We start from the raw sequence: 27,417 nt of genomic DNA, 5'->3' as shown, positions 1-27,417 counted from the left end.
TAATTCGATGATGATGATCGATGATGATGATTAATGAGCAAAAACCGATTTTTTGTGTGTGAAAAAATACTAGGTTTTTTTATTTAGGGTATTCTGCCAACATCTGCAGTATTTCATGACCTTTTACCTCTTGTTTCCTCTCATTCTGTCAAAGATTTTGGCCCAAAAACTACTTTATTGACGTATTATATATCTATTATTTGTGTAAAAATATATGGGCTCCCATAGTGTCTATCTCAACTCTTCTAACCCCAGTTTACATATTGAAAAATCTTTGATAATTTACAATTAAAAACTTGAAGATTCCTGGAAACTTCGGCGTAACGGTACTCACTATACATTTATACACTTGTACACTGTTAGGCCACTGATAAACATGTACATGTAAGCTTATTTAAGTCTTCTAAATAAATTTTCTGAAAAGAAAAAAAATGCCAGCAAGTTATATTAGCAGAGATTGGACTTGTTGTCTGTTTGCTACCGATATGTCGTAGCCATGGTAACGTTCTTGTGGTTATTTAGATACTCCTTTTCCGAGTCTTACTTTTCGACTCATTTGAATAGTTTTATTTATTCGCTGGTGGGGCTAACATCTAGCCAAGTCTTGAAGATCTTGCTCCAGCTGAAAAATAAATAAATAAGAAATTTATCATTAAGATAATGCCACAAAAGTAATACCATCAAAGTCAGGAAAGTCGCAATACAAAGGATCGTAGTTCAATAGAGCTTTTAAACTTCTGTTTAAAGTTTTCATTCTCTTCATTCTCTCGATTCTTTGTTAGAAGTGTATCCACATTCATGTGTCTTCTCATGCACTACTGTTAAACGCAAAGAAATCGTGATACTGGAATGAAGCGTGATCTGAAATGGGGAAACATTACGCCCAAGCTGAATGGCTCTATTTTTTTTCTAAGATTGTAATGATTCTATTCCCAATTTCAACTTGACATTTCATTCTTCCTTAGGACTTTAAAAAGGCGAACAGTAAAGATTATCTGAAAGACACATGTATATCACCAAAGCACGGAATCAAATTTGATATTCGATCGATCAAAAAGCGCGCAAATTTAAATTCACTTGAAGTGCAAAACCACTAAATATAGCATGAATTTGATAAAAGTTTCACTGGCGTAGCAAAGCGTGTGACTGTTTCAACAATACTGTGAGCACTAGAATATGTTTGACAAATGTACGTGTTGACCCCCGCCCCGTTTCGTGACTCCGTGCAGCGTGGTTTGTTGAAGACACGTACAGAAACACTTTATCAATTTGCGCAACCGTAACCAATCATATATCATGAAATCATAAATGACCCTATAGGTCAATCTTACACGGTACAATCTTTCTTCACAACTGTCTCGCGCAACATGCTGACGACACGAATTACTTAGTGTAAATTGACCTTATAACGACTGTAAATAGCAACTAAAATTTGTCATATATAAACATGATGCGCTCCACATTTATTAGCGGGAAAGATCGTACTGGCGTTTAAACCAGCCTTATAATTCGCCACTATAATAACACGGCACGTTCGTACGTACAGTACGTTTTTCACAGACATACGAAACCTTCTCTAAGGGGACTGCACCATAACGGTCACGGCATGGCAAACTGGTCCGTACTTTGTGTTGAATTACTAAAATACATGCATGCATTTTCTGGCCGTGAAAATAAAAGAAAGACTTTGTGAAAATATCTCCAATCTTAACTTTATGCGCTGCAAGATTCCAAAAGGTTTTCTCGTTCATCAAAAGAGGTCTGTTTTACTGTTCAGTGTGTTTCTGGTTTAGTCTAGTGCGTGTTAGCGCGTGATTGCATGACTACGTGAATCTTCCGCGTGTTGGCAACGCCCTTCCGAAGAGCTAGTACTCCACCCCTGAGTTGTTTGTTCGCTCGGTTTAGTTGTTTTTGTTTTCTTTATGTTGTTGTTGTTGCTGCTTTTTGATGGTTTTTTGTGTGTTTTTTATTTTGCTGTTTTTGTTGTTGTAACGTTGCTCCTTGGTTTTTAATGTGTTTTGAATGTTTTCTTTCTTGTTTTGTTTCTATATGTTTGTTCATTCCTTTCTTTCTTTTTTCCTTCCTTAATTCTTGCTCGTTTCCTTCCCATATCCATCTATCTTTCTTTCTTTCATGGAAGGGGAATTAAGATAGTTTCCTATGACTAATAAGTTGTAGAAAACCGGCCCAAAATGATAGTTTGCTTCTCAGATTGAACATTATGGACTATCCCCTGCTGCCAGTCAGTATATTTCAGATTAGCTTGATCATTACCGTGGTCAAATCACATCAAATCTTGTCAGCCTTATTTGAAAGTCAAACACCTTGTTCATCATATCCAATTTACCAGATATTTCCCCACTAAAATGTGCCATTCAATTGACACAAAAAGCAAACATTTAATCACCCTGTCTAGCTAGCCACCAAATAAAAAGACATGCTGTACATTGCGCCTTACCTTCACAAATTATCCTTTTAAAGTTTTCCACTTGCGATATTAAAACATCAAAGCTCGGTATCAAGTAAACATCTCGTGAATTCGTGGCTACACTACGCAGTTCATTGGCAGATACATTCCCAACTCCAATCACAATAACCCTGACCCCTGCATTCCTCAAGGGCTGAGCTGCTTGAGATAAAGGTACTGAGTTGTAGGTCAGGGTTTGTTTTCCATTCACCAACAGAACAAAAACTTTCAAAACTCGAGGACTCTGCGGAGGCACCTGGAACATGAGGTTTGCGGTTTCTAACGCTTTGTCGATCCTTCTGCGCTGACTGTAATAAGGCAATCGGTCCACGAGGTTCGTAAAAGACAAAACGTCACGATGATGTAACATCCTAATCTCTACCATAGATGTATCTCCATAGATCAATACACCAACCCGACTGCCATCTGGCCTTAATCCCACGTGCGTCGCGATTTGTTTGACGAAATATTTTTCCTTGAGGTAATTTTTTATTCCCAGTGCAGAAGACGAATCCATGGCGAAGCCTAAGTCCATTACGTTGGGGCACGATATTTGCGAGCCTATATTTCCTAAAAGAAAGAATCTAAACTGAATGAGGTTTCTGCTTCGGTGGATAAAGTGTATGTACGTTTTCTTCTCATCTGCGAGCGTTAGGGTAATATGCACTATAGTGCTTCTGCGGTTCCTTTCGCTCCTGCGTCAAGACCCTCCTAAAATATTAACTTCAAATACTCCACTCCAACAGCAGCAAAAAAAGAAAAAAGAAATGAAAACCTCCAAAAGGCCAAACCCTCAAAATGAACTTAATGAACAAACGAAACGTCGTTTTTTTCTCGTCCACCAAACATTTGAAATGGTTGTATCAGCCAATCATAAAACAATAGCTTGCAGCAGCATTCGTGCAATTCGGCCTCCTGGAACCAGAGTGTGACTCGCAAATTGATGCTTCAGCAAACAAGGTCTAGGTTTCCGAGGTCATACAAGTGAACAGCATATTTACCTGGATTGAAGGTTGGAAACGACCCACGAACACCATTACATGTCAGTAACGCAATTTCATTGGCTCTCCTCAGAAGTTCGTCATAGTCTCGTACTATAACCACGTGGTTGTTTGAATTGACCAATAGTCGTAGGTTGTCACTATCTTGATCGTTTCCTATTCCAACAGCGATGATCTTAACACCAGCTCGACGCAAAGCCTCTGAGGCCTGACGAAGCTCTACGTCAGGGTTTTGTACTTGCAACCCATCGGTTATTAGAATGGCAATTTTAGGTAGCCCCCAGCGCGAGCCACCACTAACTGTGTATAGGTCGTTCGTTGCTTGCTTCAACGCCTCCTCAATGCGACTCTGTCCCCTCGTGTAAGGAATCGTTGCTACAGCTCTCGTGATTTGATCCATTAAGTTGAATTCCCCAAATCGAAGTCTGACTACAGCGAAACTACTATAGGTGATGACACCGATATGAGTTGACGAAGGCCCCACATTGAAGGATGAACTTACGGAAGTTACGAATTGACGCTGTTTGTTGAATCCTACAGCACCCACACTACCCGAGGCGTCTAGTATGAAGCCCAAATCTGATGTACCGAGGCAGCGTGCTCTGGTTTCTACGGAAAAAGAAGAAGAAGAAGAAGAAGAAAGGACGTTAAGAAGAAATAAAAAAGACAGCATTATTAGTACGAAAAGGATAGCACTGAAAGGAAAAGTAAGAGAAACAGCGAGGAAAAGGTGTGATATAAGGCGAGTATAATGATGAAGTTGTCGTTGATGATGATAATGCATAAGGAAAAAGATAAAGTAAATTTGAGAAAAATTAATTTGATTCTGATAAGAACGAAGAAGAATAAAAGCGAACAGTTGACTAACGATTAAAACGGTCTTTTCCGTGCTCTATTCAGTAATACAGCACGCAGAAGTGACGTAAGCACAAAAGAAGCGTGAAGAAAAACAAGTGTTTTCGGCGCTTCCATAGCGATTCACCTCACTGAACGAAGCACTATAAAAACTGTTTTAATTGTTGATTAGAAAGAAAAAATCCTCTGTAATTTTCCATGCTATTTTCCACGGGTTTTCTTGCAATCTTTGCAAAGTTTGCTAAGCGAGGATAGCGTCGGCAAACATGCTTCGTTCACTAATAAACACAGTTCTTGACTAATAAAATCGCGCATACTGTCTAAGCTATATAATATAATGAAGTAAATATAATATAATAACAAGGGGAAAAAACAAGAAAAATAAACGACAAGAAAGATAAATGAAACCCACTTGGTAGATATTCTGAACACGATGATTGTATGATTTGACGGCTACGCGCCAGAAGATCATCAAAGTCACGCACAAGGAAAACATCCTTTTCATCGTCTGCTACCACATTCAGTTCATTTCGATTCACTTGTTGTCCAATGCCAATCACGAACACCTTTACGTTGGCAATCCTTAACGGCAGAACAGTCTGATATAGTGGTACCGTGTCAAACTCTCTTGTTAGTGGCTTGTTTATTAAGACAATGAGGATTCTTGGAATACCAAATGTTACAACACCTATTGATACCAAAAATATAATTAAGTAAAAAAAATGATATGAAGGCACAAGACATAGACTCTCATTATACAACGGTGAACCAGTTGCTCTTGTGTTGTTTTTTTTTTTCTGTAAAGTAAAGACTTTTTTCTGGATGTCCTGTAGACATTTCAAATCAAGTGTTATTCCCTAGAGTATTATTCTTTTGTTTAACGGTTGCGTATGAGAAGATACATGAATGTTAATACAAATAAGAAAGAAAATATCATTATCAAGAGAATGACACGTGGTCAACAAAATATTATCACTACAAATTGTTTGTTGCTTGCACTTTGTACAATAACAACATTTGTTAGAGCAATTCTTGGGGAGCATGTTACGTCATATTGGTTGACGATAACAAGGCATTCCTCATTAGCTTTTCTTGTTAGGTCAACCAACATGGCGGTTGTTTCATTGTTATTTATATCTCAAGGGATATTGAGTCATGTTGTTGCACTCCAAGAATAAATAGGAGCAACCTCCGCTCTGCATCATAAAATGCAGCAATGTTGCGTGAGACGTTAAATGCTTTTGCAAGGCCTTATATATTTGGGCCAGCCAGTAAAGCATGCGAGCTATAAAAACTCTTACCACTTGAAGGGAAGAATCGCAGCGACGCAAGCTTCAGTGCTTTATCGAATCTCGATGTTCCTCTCGTATAAATCACTCTATCGACTGCTCGTTCGAAGCTGGCTTGGTCGGTATGTTCGCCCATTTTTGCGTACACCTGGGCACTATCACTATATCCAATGATTCCCGCTCGCGTTCCCGTGGTAGAAAGTCCATAAGAGGAGGCCACACGCTTCACGAAATCCTTTTGTTTTTTGAAGTTCTCTTGGCCGACACTTCGAGAACCCACCATCAGAATTCCAACCATGGCGTTGAGATTTTGGCAATCTGAAGTTGTTGGTATTGGAACTGAAAAAGGAAAAAGATACTTATGATACTAGTAACAAAAGAATAAAATCAATCCCACGTCTATGGATCGAGTGTATACAAGAGTGGATTTAAGTTTAAGGTGGAGCGCTAAGTGTTAACGCTAACATTACCTACCCGCACAAGGCGTAGTAGAGCACAGACGGGATTCCTGTCTTATACCATAACAGTCTCGACCACCATTGGATGGTGAAGGGTTAGAGCATGTGCGCAACCTCGACTGTACGCCGCCGCCACATGTCCGGGAGCACTGAGCCCAGTCACTCCATGGTGACCATTGTCCGTCGATTCTGGCTGTACGTGATAATAATAATAATACAGAATGAAATTGTTTAAGAACCAGAACCTTTATTTATAGTATAATACTTACAGCGCAACGTCCAAAAGTTTGACCATATGAAATAAATTTGCATATTTTTATGCCCTGGCTTTTGTACGTTAAACCGACATCTTTTGAAGCAAAGCTGGCCCGTGCATAGAAGTATGCAAATACTTTTGCGCTGTAAGATACAAGGGGACCTTTTTTAACGACCTATGTTCACTAAAACTCTCATATCTCACTTACTACTCATCTGATGACTATAAAAGTATACATAGAACGTTTCGAAAAAGAACGGGAAAAAAACAAGAAAACTCACACTCTGACAAAAATGATATGATTGATCAAAAATATTCTGCATGGTTGAAATCTGTTTACTCAGCGTGGAGAAAATACACACTTTAATAGTCATTAGATGAGTAGTTGATGTCATGTGGTGTACTGTAAGTTAGCACTGGAACACTAACTGGATGGTACAAAACCATGTGTTTGCTGTAAGGCTTAAGGTAAGCCATTTTAGTGCAAAGCCATCTATATGTCATGGCAATGGAACGCATCTGCATGGTACGAAAGCATGTGTTTTTTGTAAGACTTAAGGTAAGCCATTCTAGTGTAAAGGACATTTATATGTCATTGCACTGGAACACTAACTGCATGGTACAAAAGCATGTGTTCGCCGTAAGGCGTAAGGTAAGCCATTCAGTGTAAAGCCATTTACAAGTCCTGGCAATGGAACACATCTGTATGGTACAAAACCATGTGTTCGCTGTAAGGCGTAAGGTAAGCCATTCAGTGTAAAGCCATTAACTTGCCATGGCACTGGAACACCAACTGCATGGTACGAAACCATGTGTTTGTTGTAAGGCTTAAGGTAAGCCATTCTAGAGTAAAGGCTTCATGGCTTCCTGTTCTATGCATGCGTCGATAGTCATGGAAACTTTTCACTTGTACGGAAATTATTCTTATAGAAATCCCTTAGAAAGTTACAAAATGCCGCAACATATAGGAACGTTAAATACAAAATCCCACGTCGTGAGATTTACTCCAAAAACGAATCACCGTACAAATTTGTAGCGTCCAGGAAATCGATAGAAAAGAAGATCTATAGGAAATTCACCTGGACAAGGATTAGCAGCACAGAGCCGAGATTCCTGAGCCCTTCCATAACAGTCTCGTCCTCCATTGGATGGCGGAGGATTAGAGCAGTCACGATACCGGATCTGAGAACCTCCGCCACATGTACGAGAACATTGGCGCCAGTCATTCCATTGAGACCAACCTCCATCGACTCTCCTACCTGAAAACAAGAAAAAGTTTCGTTTTACTGGAGGAGTAATGTTGGTACTAATATGGTATTGAGCATCGGGGAAACAGACAAATTCTAGTTTCTTTCTTACTCGTTATGCAGGCTCGTTGGTAGCATGCTCGTCGTTCTTCGCTCGGTCCAGAACATCGATATCCACCATTAGATGGGTAAGGATTGTCACACCTTCTCTGTCTGGTTACAACTCCTGTGCCACACGTCACGCTGCAACGAGACCATCTTGACCAGTCAGACCAACCGCCATCGACTAGAATGGTAAGGTATACAAAATGTTGTGTCGGTTGTCATGCTAATACAGTTAACATACATCCCTTCCAAAGAAAATAAAAGGACAATTAAATGCCACCATAGGCCTTTTGTGAGTTCGATATACCCATTGCATTGTGGTCTAGATTTGGTACAATCAACACCATATAAGGCATGATGAACAAAAGATGTTTGTAACGAAGCTAGATCATAATGCGCCACATGTTCACCTTATCAGAAAAGGTCTATGTTGGTTGACCTGCTGAACCTCAGTAGTCCATTGTTTCAACATGGCGGCTATCACGTCATATTGAACCCAAGAATACTCAAGATTTTGCTGTATAATTAAATCAACTGCTTAATGCGGAGACCTTGTTGACACAGACACTTTGTCTGGTCCATCAAATTATATAGGTGGCGCAAATACTTTCTAATGAGAATAAAAGGACGAAAGACATGGCCGCCATGTTGGTTAACATAACAAATAATTCAAGAGGTCATTACCCCTTAGATTTCCTATACAAGCTCGTTGGTAGCATGCTCGTCTTTCTTCGCTCGGTCCAGAACATCGATATCCACCATTAGATGGGTAAGGATTGTCACACCTTCTTTGTCTACTTTCGACTCCTGTGCCACACGTCACGCTGCAACGAGACCATCTTGACCAATCAGACCAACCTCCATCGACTAGAATGGTAAGGTATACAAATGTATGATATTAATTGCGATGCTAATTAACAGGCAACAAGTATCTCTTCAAAAGAGAATAAAAGGAGAGAGAGGAAATGCCGTCATGTTGGCTGACCTAGACCTAGTCTATTGCTTGAATAAAACAACATGGCGGCTATGACGTCACATGCAAGACATGCAACCCAAGAATGCACGTGATTTCACTGTATGCTTAAATAAACCTGCTTGATACGGAAACCCTGGTATAACTAACACTTCTGGTCATCCAGCTCCCTATAGGTGGTGCGCACACTTTCTAATGAGTATAAAAGGACCGAAAGACATGGCCGCCATGTTGGTTAACATAACAAACAATTCAAAAGGTCATTACCCCTAAGATTTCCTATGCAGGCTCGTTGATAGCATGCTCGTCGTTCTTCGCTCGGTCCAGAACATCGATATCCACCATTAGATGGGTAAGGATTGTCACACCTTCTCTGTCTGGTTTCGACTCCTGCGCCACACGTCACGCTGCAACGAGACCATCTTGACCAATCAGACCAACCTCCATTGACTGCAATGGTAAGGTAAATAATCATAATGAATATCGATAATTTTATTCTAGAGCGCATTACATGAAGATATCAAACGCTCTCTCAATAAACATGCAGGAATAATGAGGGGGGAAATCTTGAAAAGACTAACCCCGCCCCATGCTCTCCTGAAATATGAAGCGTGATTAAGTAAATATACATCTTGTATGATACAAATTATTTATGAATGAAAATATGCAGCAATCATGAAAAAATCATGGCGGCTATGACTTCACATGCAAAAATCATAGCGGCTATGACGTCACATGTAAAACAAGTTCTTACCCCTTAGATTTCCTGTGCAGGCCCGTTCATAGCAGGAACGTTCTTCTTCACTCTGTCCAGAACAAGGATATCCACCATTTGAAGGGTAAGGATTGTCGCAATTCCTTTTTCTGTTTTGTACCCCGCTCCCACAAGACACGCTGCAAGTTGTCCAGCCCGACCATTCAGACCAGTCGCCATTCACTAGAATGAATACAATTAGAAATTAATATTGTTTTTGCATGAATTACTACTGTTTTTCATTGCTACGCGTTGATCCAGACAACAATCGCAACAGGGAAATACACTGCCGTCAATCAAAGTATGTAAAGATACCGAGCAATGTATTTGATTGACGGTTTGTATAGCCCGATTTCCCTGCCGTGAGTGTTGACGTCTCGGTCAGCGCGTAGCAATGGAAACAGTAGTAATAGATGCGCACAAGTGCTCTGCACTATTTCTCTACGTGGACCACCATCATATGTAACTAGATTTGGTTTATTCCTGTGAATCGAGGGTTTTCGCCGGGCTTCCGGTTTTCCTCCCTCATTAAAAGTTAACTTCTACATTCCGTTAATTGCACGGATTAAGAAAAAGGTACTGGCCACAATGAACCAATAACATGAACATCACATGAGCCGAACATATTGACATAAATAAAGCCTAAGATTCCCTCTAAAATGTTCGGGATGGAAATTTAGTATAAAACCATTTATACACTAACCTCGTGGTCTACTTGCGCCGTCGCACGTTCTCTGCGCGATATCATACGCCTTCTTCAAAAGATCATCAAAATCAGATACAGTATAAACATCACTACTTCTCTCCACCATTTGCCTCAGTTCATTAGGATCCGCATGACCTCCAACGCCAACAGCTATTATCTGTACGCCCTTCCTACGCAGGGGAAGAACTGCTTGACCCAGAGGAATAGCATCTGGATCTTTAGTCTGTACACCGTCAGTAAGAATCACAATCACCTTAGGAAAACCAGGTCGCGTCCCTTTGCCTGGCGCGAATACTTTATCGGCGGCCGCAGCAAGTGCTTTATCGATTCGTGTTTGTCCTAAGGTATATCGAATCTGATCGACTTCCAAACGAAAGCTATCTGTGTTAAGATGGCGACCAAATGGAATTTCTAAGTTAGCTTTGTCACTGTAGGTTATTACCGCTGCTAAGGTCTGGTCACGAGCGAAGTTGAAGGATGCCGCCATGGCCTTGACAAAGTCTCTTTCTTTCTGGAAATCCCATTTTCCGATGCTTCCCGATGCGTCCATTAGAAAAGCGAGATCAACTCTTGCAGAGCACTGAATTTTTCCTGAAAAACAAGGCAAATAAAAATAAATGCAATAGTCGAAGTCATATTATGAATAAAATGAATAGAAGAAGGAAATCGTTACTTCTGCATAAATGGTTTGCAATTATTTCCAAGAGAATGCGAAAACGAAGGATATACGGACCATGTTGGTTGATGTAACAAAATAATCACAAAAATTCAACCAAAAAGGCTATGAAAAGCAATAATGAGATAAATTTTTAAAAATAGCTTCATTTTACATGATGATTTTTTAAAATCATTTTTCTTTATTTTATTTTATTTTTTCTTGAAGAACTGGAAATTTTCTTTCGAATATATATATATATTACCAATACAAGGCTGCTGGTTGCAAGCTCTTGTTTCACTGCTCGATCCAGGGCACGCGCGTCCTCCATGGGCCGGGGAGGGATTGTTACACGACCTTCGCCTGGTTTGCTGGCCTCCATCGCATTCAGGGATACATTTGTCCCAATTCTGCCATGATGACCATCCACCATCAACTAACGGGAAAAAAACACACACAAAAGGTTAAAGTTGGGTGATCTAGGAGAGCCGTTGGGTGATCTAGGAGAGCATCATGACGTAATGTTACCACAACTAGCATATTGCTTTGAAAATTTGGTAGTGGCGGTGCAAACGACCTATTGCGAACAAGTAAAAAGATACGTTACCAAGATCTCAAGGGTTTTCACTTGACCAATGAACAGTTGTCGTATGCGTTCCTACCCTATGATTGGTTACAGTTTTCAAACCTAAATGACTTTCATACCGTGACTTTCATACGCGCGCTTTATGCCACGAGGATTCCAGCTCAAATAGACCTCCTCGGCCCGGGCGTAATGCTTTCGATTTCAGACCACGTGTCATTCCCTGGAGAATAAGATTTTTTGTTTGATTTGTATCCATATTCATGTATCTTCTCATGCGCAACCGAGCGCAGCTGTTAAACAAAGAAATGATACTCTAGAGAATGACTCGTGGTCTGTAATGGGAAAACATCTTGCCCGAGCCGAGAAGGTCTATTCACAATAACTTTATCAGAATATTTCTTTTTTAAACTTTGCCTTTTAAACCTTATTTTTATTAAATTCGGATTAATTAAGCAGCCCTTGATCAGGGAGAAAAGATAACGTACAAGCGCGCAGTTGGTGAAGATGTTAGCGTGGATAAACAACGATAAAAAAATCTGGTAAAAAGAGAAATCATCATTGATTGTATTTTTTACTTTTTTACGCACTTTCTTACCTGGCTTATCTTGAGCCCCTTCGCAAGTTCTTTGTGCAATTACGTAAGTCTTTTGCAAAAGGTCATCAAAGTCTTCTGCCATGAATACATCATCAGGTCTTTCAACCATCAAGCGTAGTTCACTTGGTCTAGTGTGACCACCCACGCCAACAGCAAAGACTCTTACGCCTGCGCGACGGAGAGGAATCACAGCCTGATCCAAAGAAATTGCGTCTGGATCTGGAGTTTGCACGCCGTCCGTGAGAATGATCATGATTTTAGGAAAACCCGGTCGACTTCTTCCGTTTTTACCGAAGAAATCCGTACTCGCGAGCTTCAGGGCTTTGTCTATTCTTGTTCGTCCTAAGATGTATGGAATACGATCGACCTCCAGTTTGAACCTTTCTGCCGACATATATTTTCCGAGAGGAATATCGAGCTTTGCGTTGTCACTGTACGTAATGACTCCAACTATAGCTTGATCACTTGCAAGGGTGAATGAATCTGCCACAGCCTTGACAAAGTCTCTTTCCTTCTGGAAATCAAATTCTCCAATGCTGGCTGATGCATCCATGACGAATCCAATGTCAGCTCTTGCGGTACACTTTACAAGGTTTCCTAAACAAACAACAACAAAAAACTTAGAATATGAACTTGATGGTAACAACGTGTTAGCACTTCTTGCTCTTATTTTTTTGTTCTGGACCAGTTAGAGCATATTTTGTTTCCTAGATGGGCCCCAATGTCGCGCGCTCTGATTGGTTCAGCGAATCTGGAATCGTCGTACCATGACCGTGCCGCGTCTATATTTTCATACAAGGGGAAAACACTATATAAATCTAATAATATACGCGGCATGTTTACCTGGGCACGGCTGCTGATTGCATGCTCGTGTTTCTATACTTGATCCTGGACAATTTTGTCCTCCATTTGCTGGAGATGGGTTATTACACTTGCGTCTACGGCTTTGTTTACCGCCCCCACATGATGGTATACAGACATCCCAAGGCTCCCACGATGACCAACTACCATCCACTGGTAAACCAAGAAAAGTGTATTTCTTATATCTACTTATCATTTTAAAATTAAGATAAATGAGCAAATAGATTTTGTTTTACAGCACCAGACGTAGCTTAAAAATTAGGAGAGGTCTGGTTGGATCAAAGTGCCAATCAAACGTCTCAACGCAATGTATCCTATTCTACACTAATCTATGTTCCACGCTTCCAGCAAGTCCTCGCATTGTTGGCAGTTAGTCAGCGTTGACGGCTACGAGTGTTTTGACTTTAACTATTAAATATGCTTAAATGTTTACAGTTGGGTCTCGAGGTAAAACGTTTGCGCATGAAAAAATTCAAAAAATAATTCAACATATATACTTCTAAAATGGAAGTATCTTAACTTTCGAAATGAAATTATTCACGACAACTCAGTCATATGAAATAAGAACTCAGAAAAACTCTCAGTTCCATAATAATGAATAATTTCATTCATATGGTTTCACCATTTATTACTATGTATCCTCTACTATGATTTTGTTACTAAGGTTTTTGTCGTGAAGTGTGATCGAGGGAGAGTGGTAAGTTTAAGAGCAGTTTGTTACTAAGAGTTGTATGATTAATAAGAGTTGCTAAATAGAAAGATTGCAAAGGAATAACTAGGATTCAAAATACCTTGCGGGCGTTCTATTTCCTGGCAGGTTCTTTCAGCAATTTCGTAAGTCTTCTTTAAAAGATCATCAAAGTCTGCTGCCATGAATACATCATCAGGTCTTTCAACCATCAAGCGTAGTTCACTTGGTCTAGTGTGACCACCCACGCCAACAGCAAAGACTCTTACGCCTGCGCGACGGAGAGGAATCACAGCCTGATCCAAAGAAATTGCGTCTGGATCTGGAGTTTGCACGCCGTCCGTGAGAATGATCATGATTTTAGGAAAACCCGGTCGACTTCTTCCGTTTTTACCGAAGAAATCCGTGCTCGCGAGCTTCAGGGCTTTGTCTATTCTTGTTCGTCCTAAGATGTATGGAATACGATCGACCTCCAGTTTGAACCTTTCTGCCGACATATATTTTCCGAGAGGAATATCGAGCTTTGCGTTGTCACTGTACGTAATGACTCCAACTATAGCTTGATCATTTGCAAGGGTGAATGAATCTGCCACAGCCTTGACAAAGTCTCTTTCCTTCTGGAAATCAAATTCTCCGATGCTGGCTGATGCATCCATGACGAATCCAATGTCAGCTCTTGCGGTGCATTTCTTTACCTCTAAAGACACAAATAAAAGTATTTATTCTTCGTTTTATCAGTTCTCTGAGCAGATATCTGTTACGCTAATAATTACATTTTAAGATTACTACCTCAGATGAGGGACGGACGCGCGGAAGAGTACGACTTATGGACTTTTGCCGGCACTGTTTGCGGGCAGCCTTTCTGATGACGTCATTCCAATGATGAGCCAAATATAAAGAAAACAAGTCTTTGAACACCGACTGAAATCTGCGCACTGTAACACTGTTATACAACACCCACTGAACTCTGTGCACTGTTATACAACACCCACTGAACTCTGAGCACTGTTGTACAACACCCACTGAACTCTGTGCACTGTTATACAACACCCACTGAACTCTGCGCACTGTTGTACAACACCCACTGAACTCTGCGCACTGTTGTACAACACCCACTGAACTCTGAGCACTGTTGTACAACACCCACTGAACTCTGCGCACTGTTGTACAACACCCACTGAACTCTGAGCACTGTTATACAACACCCACTGAACTCTGAGCACTGTTATACAACACCCACTGAACTCTACGCACTGTTATACAACACACACTGAAGTCTACGCACTGTTGTACAACATCCATAGAACTGATACTAAACACTGCGCAATAGTCCAAATCAATGTTATTGCATCGTAGTCCTTACCTTGACACGGCTGTTGGTTACATGCACGTGTCTCACTCGCAGGTCCCTGACATGGCAGCCCATTGCCCCGAGGAAACGGACTTTCACAGACACGTCGTCTTGTTTGTAAACCACCACCACAGGAGGGTATACAGGTGTCCCACGGCTGCCAAGATGACCAGCCTCCATCAACGTTTTCTGATCAAGTAAAACATGACAATCAATAGGTATAATGGTCTATCTCAAACTAGCTTGGAATAAATGAAATAGCAATGCTCGAGAATTGAAGAAATGCAATAGAAGTAAGAGAGGCAAGGGAAATAGAAGGGATAGTTTAGTTAAGTTAAGAAATCAAGGTGGATTCAATAAAACCCTTGCAGTACGTCGGAATGCAGCTCAATTTGGAGGACATGACAATAGGTTTCCAATTCTCATGAGATTGAATTTTTTTTTTTGTCGTCCAAGTTGAGCTGCTTTGTTGTGAGGGGTCTATATCCATCTTTACGTTGGCTATAATCCTTTTTCTATTTCAGATCACGTGTCATTCCCTAGCGTATCATTTCTTTGTTTAATGGTTGCACGTGAGAAGATAAATTAATATGTATACAACTCAAACAAAGAATCTTATGCTCAAGACAATTAAACGTGGTCCGAAATACAAAAATATTGCACCTAAGTTAAGAGGGACAACAGGAGGAAGAACGAGTGGAGAATCAATAATCACGTTTATGAATTTAGAAGCAAAGGTTTCAATGATATCATTTATGTTTCCATCATAAAAACAAGCAAAACTAACCTATTTGAGTTTTAACGTCCTCACAAGTTTGTTCAGATATTTGATAAGCTTTATTAAGAAGATCATCAAAGTCTGTGGCGGTGAAAACATCGTTATCTTTCTGCACCATCGATCTCAGTTCATTGTAGTCTATTCTGCTACCAACACCAACTGCCAATATCGTGACACCCTTATTCTGTAGAGGAATGACTGCCTCCTTCAAGGGAATGGCGTCAGGGTCCGGTGTTTGGACACCATCGGTTAAGATGACCAAAAGCTTGGGAAGCCCAGGACGAGTGCCCCCTCTGTTAGAAAATATATCAGTGCTAGCTAGCTTCAGAGCCTTGTCAATGCGCGTCCTTCCCAAGATATAAGGGATTCGTTCTACAGCTTGTTTGAAACTATCCACTGAGTAGTGATGCCCGAGTGGAATGTTCAGCGTGGCTGTATCGCTGTAGGTTATCACTGCTGCTGCGGTCTCATTGTGACCAAACGTGAAGGCTGAAGCCAGAGAGTGGACAAAATCTCTTTCTTTCTGAAAGTCAGTCTCGCCAATGCTGTTCGATGCATCCATCAAAAAACCAAGATCTGCGCGGTACCGGCATTTTGGCACAATTACTGAAAACAAGGATGAAGAAGGCGGGTGTTATCGAAAACATAACGACGTTAATTGTTTCATCTCAAGCACATTCGTCCCATATGGCATTTTTCAAACCCTGGAAATATAATTATGATGTGATGGACAAAAAAGTTTGAATTTGATTGACACTTAACTTATTTACTTGGCGTCCCCGATGTTATTTTGTGTGCGGCATGGAAATTAGAACATCGGTTGATTGGTCAAGAAAAAGCATTCTTTCAAGGTTGCGGGATGATCGAATGGATTAATCAAATTTGTACCCTACAATTTCAATTTAATGCATTTTGCTTGACCAACAAACCTAAAAATTTTCTATTCTATGCTGATTGAATAAGCAGGAACTCCTAATATAAATTTCACCGTATGTAATCGTGGAATCTATAGTTATTGTTTTACACGGTTGCTTACCGGGTGCAGGAGCGCAAGTTCCCCGCGCAATTCTTTTAACAAGTCGTAGCAGTTCGTCAAAGTCAGCTGCCTCGTACACATCACTTTCTCTTTCAACTAACTGTAGTAACTCGCTCCTTTTGTAGTGACCTCCTACTCCAACAGCAAACACGCGTACTCCAGCTTCATGTAAGGGAAGGACCGCGTCAACCAGTGGCACCGCATCAGGATCAGGCGTTTGAACTCCGTCTAAAACGTTCAGTAAAACAGAATTGGTTGGTAATTTTTTTCCGGGTCTTCCAATTTTCAGGAGATTAAAATTCTTTTGTATTGCACGTCACGTGCAAGGGGTCTATTCTATCGAGAAAAAGTGTGATTTCTTTTGTAGTTTTCATAGATTTTCCTTGGGATGGAATTTATGGCATTCTTCTGTACTCTCTTGTTAGCCTGGAATTAAGGATCATTTTTGAAAGTGCGTCTATATGGAGCACAGCATTGCAGTATCAACCACAATTATTCCATCTAAATATTTTAAAAACATTAAAAAATAATCATGGAAACGTTTCGATTTAAATAAATACTTCGGCTATTACTTATAACAATACGGCCAAGCAATACAGCAATTGAGCAATACAGCCATACAGACAAGCTCACCTGTTAGAATCACCATGATGTCTTCCTTATCAGGTCGAGCTCCCCCTTGACTCGTAAACAGATTCGTCGCGGCCAATTTCAAAGCTTTATCGATTCGAGTTCTTTTCCTTAAATACGGTAACGAATCAACCGCCCTCTTAAATCTTTCAATATCAGGATATTGACCAAATGTGGAGTACATTAGAGCGTCGTCGCTGTAGATTATGACCCCAGCTTGCGTATTTCGACGAGAGAGGATGAAAGTAGAGGCAAGAGACTTGACAAATTCTTTTTCTTTTTGATAATCCTGGTCTCCGATGCTTCCTGAAGAATCCATCAGGAAACCAAGGTCTACGTTCTTGCGACATCGGTCTTGCTCTACGTAAAAACATCAAAATGATTGATTTACACTGACTCACGTGCGCTTTCATGCGCTCAATACAATTTGAATACATTTATGTCGCGGGTTTTCGTGCTGGCGCGCAAATTAAAGGTTTTGTTTTATGCAACGCATCATTTGGTGCGGCATTTACACATCCGCAAATTTTATCCGCAAATTTTCGAATACGCATGCTCATGCTCGATGCGCATGCTCAATAAGAAAAACTATATGTCAAAGGGAGTAAGCACTAGCGTGCATCAGGGTGGATCAAGAAATTTTCGGAAACGTGTGGACAGTGAAAACGATTCGAAAACGATTCGAATACGCTGCGTGTGGACGCGAACATTTTCGTATCCACAAAAAAAAAATTTGCGGATACAAAAATTTCCTGATACGTGTGGACGGGGCCAAAATCGCATGCGCACTGGAGACGATTCGAACTGATTTATTACAATGGTCTTTCTTTGAAATGGAATTGCAATAATTGCGTGGTTTTTCGAATGACCTTCAGGCTTGGTTTTCACTTGTACAAATTCTAAGCACAAAATGCTTTTCAATCATGGATAATTCAATTGATTTTTCAAGTCATCTAATGCGCCTGAGCATTGAAAAGATAATGTATCTAAAATAAAGAATACAAAGCTGCGAGAGCAGATCATTTGCGTCATAAAGCGTTCGGGACGTCGCACTCCAACGGTTCACTAAAACAATACACAAATGGAACAAGCAACAAACAAATAAATCTAAGGAGATGGAAAAAGTATCTATGAATACCAGGCTATTTTAGTGTCTGAATCCTCTTTGAGCCTGTGCATTTCTCTACGCATTTTTCTCGTTTCGTTATTTTAGCGAAGTATTTCCTAAGAAATTTTCATTGTTATATTCACGCGCAAAATTTTTTCATTAAATTGTAGCATTTCACTGGCGTCAACATCTCATCCGAACGGTACATCGTTACTTTAGTTCCTTTTTAAAATGCGACAAAGCATCTCAGTAAGGATTTTCAAAGCCCAATACGTGCTCTTAGTACCATTTGTTTGGTAGAAAAACTCATCGCTTTAACCAGATCTCTCAACAAAGGGTACATTGTTACAACTATGTATGGCACCATATGTTATCGCTTCGTGTGCGGTGCGCGCGACCTTTAACATACAACACCTAGCGTCTGTAAACAAATGCGCAATGACTATTCATTATTTAATATTTGCGTATCTTATAATCACAACCATCATCACCTCATTCGTCATCATCAACGCCAACATTCGTAACCGTATAGACCCCGTGCATTGATTTCCTAGAGGAATTGTTCAGGGGGACAAAACATCAGGACGTCTTTTCTTATGCAAAAAAAATATCCATTGTTTCGTCCCCCAGAACAATCCCTCTCTGGACTCAGTGTATACACGATATCTGGATTATTGCATTCCTATAACTGGCGATTCCATTTAAACGCAAAATCCCCGATATACCAAGACTCGAATATTAATTAAATATGGCTGCTAGCAACATCCAGGACAAATATAAATGGAAGGTTAATTGAAATAAGAATATTAAGTAAAGAAATTTTAAAAAGTAACGCCCGACAGATGTGCGATTTTGAATAGGAGTTCTATGTGATTGGCTTGTGTCTGTGGTTCTGAGGTCGTGTTTAGATGTTTGAGCCTGTTTCAATCATAAGGTAGGTATAATAAGCAAAGAAATCTGTCCTGTTCTACCCAAGTACCTTCTAAAAAATTGCCCAAAATTAAAATTTATTATTATTATTATTTACTCATGTATAGTTAAAACCAGAAGCTTGTGTAGCCGTGTTTTCACTCCATACTTTCTTAATTCATACGCATTTACTATACCTTATTAATGTGCATGAAAAATATATATGCATCAAATAAAATAAATTAAAAAAATTTATTTGCTGATAGTAGAATTAAAACTAAAAGCTTGTGTGACCGTGTTTTCGCAGACTGGACGCTTGGAAAATATTCCCAGCCAAGTCCATAAAGTGACTTTGAAAGATACTATCAATTACCGACACCACGGGATCCAGGGTACTGATGGCTCACTGTGTGACCTTTCCTAGTGTTTTTACAATCTTATGCTAGATTGAAATCAAAATATATATCACCATTACATGCGCGAGTTTGCGCGCCTTCAAAATTGTTATGTTCATGACACGTGCAATTTTGCGCGCGAAAACAGCGACTTAAAATAATCAAAAAAACGGTCCGACCATTTGTAGTCTATGTTATATTGCACTTTCTCGACGCGTCATTCAATCAACGCTTTTTATTTAAAAGCAGTATCGTTAATATTGATAAACAAAGTCTTCCTGGATTAATAGTTTCGTGATAATTTTGTTTTTGCCTGTCGATTGCAGGTCAATTGGAGACCTCTTCCACAAAAATATCATGAATTCCCGCAAAAAATAAACGCACAAAGTTAGACCTATTGCGTTGCAATTTTCAACGAAACTCAAGGCTTTCTTTTTTTCCAATCCAAATTTACTAAAATTTGGAAAATAATTTTGTCGTGAAACAAAAAAGTATTTAGGTGAACCTTTCTAGGATATTGTCACATATTGCAGTCAATCTTCCGCGCACCACCCATCGAACCTCTTGGGTTCAGTTCATAAATTATATAAACCTATTTCGAATTCCAAGCAAGAGGAGCCGTGAACTTGACCTACGTTGATAAAAGACTAGAAACGTCTTAGAATTTATAAACAAGGGATTCGCAATGTAAAGAATGAAGAAAGAATTCCTATATTGAAAACAACGTAGCGAAAGAAGCATTTTGGAAGCATTTTGGACCCTTAAACAAATCTCGAGATAATGTTTTAACCACTAAAGTGTATTTTAGTATACCTTTGACTAAATCAAACCAAATACTTCTGAACGTATTTGCAATCCCGTCTCATGACAGGGCCAAATACCTATGGGAGGTCTACTGCGCATGTGTGATTGAGGTTTAAAAGTATTCCTCGGTGGGGTCGTGCTGTCCATATGTACTGTGTAATATGGACCCTTGCGGATCTAGAGAACTACAGCGGAGAAAATCCACGGGGAAGAAACCACAGAATCTATTTCCAGACTAAAAGATTATTTATCATAATCGTGACGGTAAATCATCTCAAAGTTAGTTCTCGAGGTTCAAGAGGGGGGTCAAGAATGATTCTTTTAAAATTAGTCTATTGTTTGTCAGACCACATGTTATTCCCTTGAACAGCATTTCTTTGTTTATAGTTTATCAATAACGTGCACTTGCAATTGCAGATAGAGCAATATGGAGTAAATGCAAAAAAGAGTTGATTTGGAAAACAGCACTTACGATCTAAAAGATCTTTTGTTAGTCTAGATAAAACGTGGTCCAATTTTTGTTTGATTTGCTGTTTTGACGATTTAACGAAGCCCCAAACATCTAAGAATTGACGTGTTTTCCCAGTGAGGACACGATGGAACGGCTTTACGTTTTTCCCCGTGAGGAAAGCCAGAGCTGAACGCACAAGATAATAAAGGAGAACCAGCAAGTAATCTTACTTTCAAATCTAAAGTCTTATGCAAAAATGATGTGAGATTTTTAAACGTTCTGAAAATATTTCGTCAAGCCGGTAAGAATAAATATTGGCACAAGAATCTTAGTCAGGATGAACTCCTTCAAGCTTATCTCCCGTTCACAAGCATAAGACCTAACGCTATAGTGATAGATTGAGGCCTCCCTATCTCCAAGCCGTAGGTGGGCAGTCCTTTGGTCTGTATAAGCTAAGCACAGTATGATACATGAACCACGTGCACAAGATCGATATATTGCATTGGTTTCCACGTGCACGGACATTATCTGGGTTATAAACCCCCCGAGGGAAGAAATACATACGTCATATGCAGTCTGTTGCCGTCTGGTGGATTTGCTCCTAGGAATGGCCTTATTGACCCCCTTTAAGTTGAATTATGGCAACAATGTTACATTTGCTATCCGTGCCCGATGCTTGAAATAATTGAAATGATGGAGTACTTAGTTCATCGCAAACATCTTATGCGATAAAAATGCTTAACACCTGCAGGATCCAGGGACGAGCTTTCAATTACTGGTATGTATGGTCGCCATCTTGGTCGGTGAATGTGACGAAAGATTTCGCATTTGTTTTTTCATTATTATAGACATAGTTGGTTATTGCATTCTCTTGAAAATGGAATGATTGTAAACCATCTTTTTAAAACAACTGTTATAAATTTCGCGTTCTGATTAGTTGGAAAAGCGTGCTTTATGAGAGCACATAGCACACGCGCGCACTTTCAGTTGCGTCATTCCTATATCATCCAAAATAACAGTTATTGTACAGTAATTTGTATTTCATAAAAGGAATAACAAATTTGCTTGCCGTGCTGTGTTACGCTAAGCGTCATGCTTCTCCTAACACTTTTCTCGTGTTCTGCCAATCCCTGCGTGTCAAGAGAATATTAAGTATTCTCTTGCTGCGTGTTTTATAACTGCACACAGCACGCGCGCGCGTTTTCTATTTCTTCATTAGACTAATATATATTTTGTGGGTTAAATAAATGGAACTGTTATATAGAGTTTATAGAGTATTAATAACAATAAGTAAATAAATCTTGTTATCTCGATACGGGACGCAGTCTTTGCCGAGTCTCCTTAGCCAGAGGCTGTAAACGACACATTTCAAACTTACGACGTTCAACTTCAGATACATATGCTTGGTTCATTGTGTTTTGAGGTTGTATAAAGTGTTGATATCTTTCGTTTATTCTTATGTACCAATATTTTATGTCTGTATAGACGAAAGATAGTCCGGCTTCACGAAAAAAAAAAAATCATTAGCTCCTTGAAAAATAAATTTCATTTTCGTATGTGAAATATTTCGAATTTAATTGGAAAACTTTCTTGGCCCTATTTAAATTTGAAAACAGCTATTTGAAAAAGGTTGGTAAAGGTTTTGCTTGTTGCTTACTAACATATATTATTCATCAGTATGAAAATAATTTCAGCATAGAAAGATATTCTGGAAAAACGTGCAGACAAAGTTTGGTAAAATTTTATATCGTTGTGTCCTTTCGCTGATTGGATTCACATCGCTAATAGTGCATTTCAGGCTTGGTATGCAACATGAAACATGCGACATGCAATAAACCTTCGATTCAAATGCAATGGGTAACTTCCGCACCCCCTCCCCCCTAAAAATTGAGCGCCGGTATCTAACTAACGCACCCCTACCCCTAGAAATTGAACGAGGCGAGATATACACACCTGAAGCCAATGAGAAAAGATCTGGAGCCTCCGTAAGACCCCAAAATATATTCAGTCCATCACCTAGCTCAATGTGATTTAATCCCTACCCCCTAAGTCTCTTTTGGATAATAGCAAGATATTGCAGCCTAGATGACAAGAAAGCAAAGATCCAGGACTTGGTTACCACATTCACATTGACGTGATTTAGAAATGAATGAAAGAAAGAATAAAATATAGGATAAAACGACGAAGCGAATAGAAGCCTGGAGCAAGTAGTTCGCGTGGCCGCGGCTAGAAGGGTTCAAACTGGCACACGTTATCCCGGAAGAAAGCACTTAAAAGCCAAATATGCTCAAGGTTTCAATCTCTCATGGATGGCATCCAACAACCGGTTCGTCAGTCAAGTGGCATCTTTAAGCAGCATTCTTTCCGTCAGGGACAAAAACATCTCTAACTTTGCCAAGAAAAGAAAAACCCGCCTACGTTTGTACCGTCCCTTTCCTTCCAATCTGTTATCTTTCACTCGCTTTTCGACCCAAGAGAGGATTATTCGTCTAAATGAATTTAAATCCTTCTTTAAGTGACTGCTTAAAGAAGATCCATATTGTCCATATGTTATTACAGACTGGATCAACAACACAGATGTTGTGTGTTTTAGCTTGGCTTAAGGGAGTGAAATCTTCTAACTCGACAAGCTGCAGCAACTGACCTTTGACTGATTGTTTTTTTGGTGGGATACTCATTTGGAAGTGTTTAGACAACCTCTACAAGCCAAAGAAAAAACTTCATTCGTGTTTTCGTAACGTGACTTGGGTACACAATATACACAATCCGAGCAGCACGACCATTTGTCGACAATATTCTAGTTTTTCTACTTGTTTAGATTGTGGAAAAACAAATAAAAACACTACTTTACCACTCACTACGTAAGATTTTTTCCTCGATATTTCGTAGAATCTTCTGGTTATTTTTACGCAGCGTGAACACTATTTAACAACGAAATAACTCCTCTCTCTAATATGATGATTCGTGAACAATTTTTGCTCGAGGCAATGTGAAATTTGGTCGCTACAGGAATTGTACAAAGGTTTCTAAATGTCGTACATTTGCAACGAAGTTTGTACTGAGAATCTGGTAGACAGCAATTTGACTTGAAATCTTACGAAGAATTAACTATCACAATATGTCAAGCGAGGGGTAGTTTACGTTTGATTAACGGCCATTGCAACTGGAGCGACAACTTCGTCTACTCTGAGCTCGTCTAAGATTCTCCCCACGAAGCACTCTTGTCATTTGACATGCTTATTCTTACACTAGGAGTGCCGAGCAAACAAAAGGGAGATTTTATACTTATAAATATCCTGTTAAATTAAGACTTCAAGGAATTTATCCCCTAACCTTTTGGCTTTGATATTCTACTTCATCTTCCGAATAATAAATCGTACTTTACCTGAGATTCTAATCCCATTTAACAACTCATTGTGGGTGCATCCGGTGGAAATAATTCAAGATTATTGGAAAGTCCTTCCTCTAAATAGAATATGACAAAGTATAACATATATAATTGAAAATAAAAGGCTTCGACATTTCAATGCGTTCGTCAAAAAAGACATTATGGACATGAGATTCGAGAGTAAATATACATATAAATATATAATAAATATACTTCCATGGGTTGATGGAGCCAATGTTTCATGTATGTAATTCATGAATGTATTTCATGATTTCAAGTATAATTAACGAGATGTGAAAGGTGAAAAACCTGGTGTGCCATGTGAATAACCAAAAGTCAAGAAAATCAAATTGAGCTGTCATGCACGGTACGAAGAAGCGTGGAGCCTGGTAATGAGTGCACGCATTTTTGTTCACTAAAATGTCTACAGATCAATAGTGTAGCAGAATCATAGCTATGAAAAGATTGTAAACGCATCTTGGCAGAGTTTAGTCGACAAACCTCTAGTGGTGTGTATGCACAAGTAAAGGATTTTATCAAGCTTCTGACGTTCTCCAATTCACATGAAGGTTATTGCGTTTAGCGAAAACTCTGTCAACAAAGCCCGAGAATCACGAAAAAGGTCTTTTAATCCTCAGAAAATGAAGTCGTTGACTTAAAAAAAAACGGAATACGTCTAGGAAATACTTGAACGGTGTTTAATTTAGGGTTTGCGGTTTGGTCGAAGCGTCCAACAACGGTCTCTCTTATCGTTGACATCGATTGTGGGTTTATAAAGATGTTTAAAAAAACCTTAAGCCAAACTTGTTGAAATCAAAATCTGATAGTCACAGCTCGTGAAATGCTTGCATGTAGCGTCGAACATTAAGTTGAAATGGCATTTATTTCTCTGTGTAAAGGTTGTTTATAAAAAGCGCGCGAAAGGAACTAGATTGTCTGTGATAGCGTCCAGGAATACACATAAATATCTTAACATGTGGCTTACCTTGTGCGTTCACAGTTAACAACTGTAACAGTAAAGGCAGGAGAAGTTTGAGAGTGTAGAGCTCCATGATCTAGTGTGAATGATCAAGACATACGACGTCTATCAATAGTTAAGTGCCATCTGCAGGAGTGGTTTTGACTGCTATTCGCGGTTTGCTTTGCCCTCTGTTGGTGTCATGCTAATGTAACTGGACACCTGAAAATTGAATACGTGTGCAAATCATTGCAATTATCTAATGTGTTACCGAGAAAACATTCATAATATCACATCACACGACGAAATGAAATGTTTTCAATTCCACGATATGAAAATACTAATCATTAAAGGAATGTCTAGTTGTTTGGCGCTTGCGTTTAGTCTTTTCGGTAGATTGAAGAGACATTAATTCTTCCAAACGACGTCAGCAGAAATGATTTACCTCAAAAACGAGAAATCAATATTTGGATAACTTTTGAGTAGTGTTTATTTAAGTTGTAATAAAACGTTGATGTCCAATACAGGAAATGAGGAGGAATATACAACTGTAGATAAGCACTCTTCCAAGGGGTCATAACAGCCATACGACCTAATGAATTTTTCGTTAATTGGTCGAATGACAGAGATTAGACCATTCAGGGCGTGGACGTAATTGATCAAATGACAGAGATTATTAGTTGCTTGGCGTGATCGAGAGTAGGCGAGTTGCTCCAGCATCAGTGTATGATACTGGAACAGATACAAAGTGACTACGTGCTCTGATGTATGATCACCTGACATCGATAAAGTGTTTATGGAAGTCGATGTTGCTAATTTTGGATTGCTTCAGCGGAGCGGGGAAAAAGAAAACGTGAGCTTCCGCTCGTTTAATCAAGGGTGTTTTTGAACGGGCCAAAACCACTTCAGCGTGTTTATACAACATGTTTTACGCTGTCACTGCTGATTTACAAGTATATCTCAGGGCGGTAGGGGAGAGAACTCCTCCTCCAGCACTGGTATAACTGTATTGCTGTGCGCGATAAAATCTCGCGTAGTATTGTTAATCGTAGCTATATATTTTGCTATGTATCAGAAGTGACAATGCTGTACACGGTTATGGAAATTTCCCGCCATTTTCAAGTCGCTTATCGTATGATCACCCCGTGCGAGTAGAGACTTGGTTGTCCTAATAAAATAAAGTTAACGAGAAGAGAAGCCCAATAGTCGAATACAATCAATTTTAATTCGTCCATTGAATGAGTGTGCGAAGCGCATTCTCTTTATGTTGTAACAGAAATCGTGACCTAAGACTCCGTGGATTTCAAATAAATTTGCATTTGAAAGTAAAAACATTAAATTTTGACGTTGGAAGCTAAAAATAAGATTACGTCATAAGGCATTACTGTGTGGGTTTTCACGCACCGCGTGGAAAAGATCCCATATCTCCCCACCCTTGACCTAAATATGCATACAATAAGAAAATCCCAGTGCCAGATTAGGTATCTTAATCGGAAACACTTGGCACAAACAAAAACCATCCATTTTGAAGCCTGTCTTTTTATGATTGATGTTTATTCCAAAAAGCCGTATTTGCCTCTCAACGATGAGTCTCCAAAAGCGCATGGATGATGACTTGTAGGTATTCTATGCGAAGGCGGGAAGCACTGCTGATAGACTAGCTGTGAAGTATTACCGACGTTTTCCTAGAACTGAGAATATGCTCTCTTGACTTTCCTTGTCCATAATCATCTGCGCAATCCTCTGAGCCGGAATGTGTATCGACTGAAGTTTCTGGTAGGAAGGAAATAACACAATGGGGGTGTTGCTGCTGTTTTGGAATGTACATAAATGTAACAGTCTTCAACCTGTTAGAAGCTGGTGGAAAGACAGACAAACAGACAGAAACAAGAGGGGAATGGCAATGACGGAGCTCAGTACTCTTGTCTGCTTTATAATCCTATAAAGGATAAGCTGTTAGAGAGAGAGAGAGAGAGAGAGAGAGAGAGAGAGAGATGCATACAGAGAAAAAAAAGACAAAAAGACAGACATCGAAAGATGATAGAGAGAGTTCATTTGGTCTATTTTTATGTAAAAGGAAATTCTAAGCCTGCCGGACAAAATCTTAAAATGC

General features: G+C 39.6%; 1 protein-coding gene across 1 annotated transcript; it reads right to left on the bottom strand.

The window, feature by feature from the left end:
* Positions 1-48: 48 nt before the first annotated feature.
* LOC116288576 (uncharacterized) lies at positions 49-25,683 on the bottom strand. Its single transcript, XM_089032379.1, has 21 exons — positions 25,332-25,683; positions 17,295-17,651; positions 16,662-16,889; positions 15,635-16,231; positions 14,860-15,036; positions 13,600-14,193; positions 12,791-12,961; positions 11,948-12,544; positions 11,032-11,202; positions 10,109-10,702; positions 9,406-9,588; positions 8,919-9,101; positions 8,363-8,545; positions 7,686-7,859; positions 7,406-7,585; positions 6,087-6,263; positions 5,625-5,951; positions 4,736-5,011; positions 3,469-4,077; positions 2,459-3,037; positions 49-622 (listed from the first exon to the last, which is right to left on the bottom strand). The coding sequence occupies exons 1-21, from the start codon at positions 25,396-25,398 to the stop codon at positions 594-596; spliced, it is 6,453 nt and encodes a 2,150-aa protein (XP_088888505.1). The 5' UTR covers positions 25,399-25,683; the 3' UTR covers positions 49-593.
* Positions 25,684-27,417: the final 1,734 nt, after the last annotated feature.

The sequence above is a fragment of the Actinia tenebrosa genome, unplaced genomic scaffold, assembly GCF_029948245.1.
Source record: "Actinia tenebrosa isolate PJP-AT-01 unplaced genomic scaffold, QUT_ActTen_1.0 PGA_scaffold1__47_contigs__length_23844297, whole genome shotgun sequence".
NCBI lineage: Eukaryota > Metazoa > Cnidaria > Anthozoa > Actiniaria > Actiniidae > Actinia > Actinia tenebrosa.
Note: the sequence above shows the minus strand (reverse complement) of the source record. Positions and strands in the feature narration are given on the sequence as shown.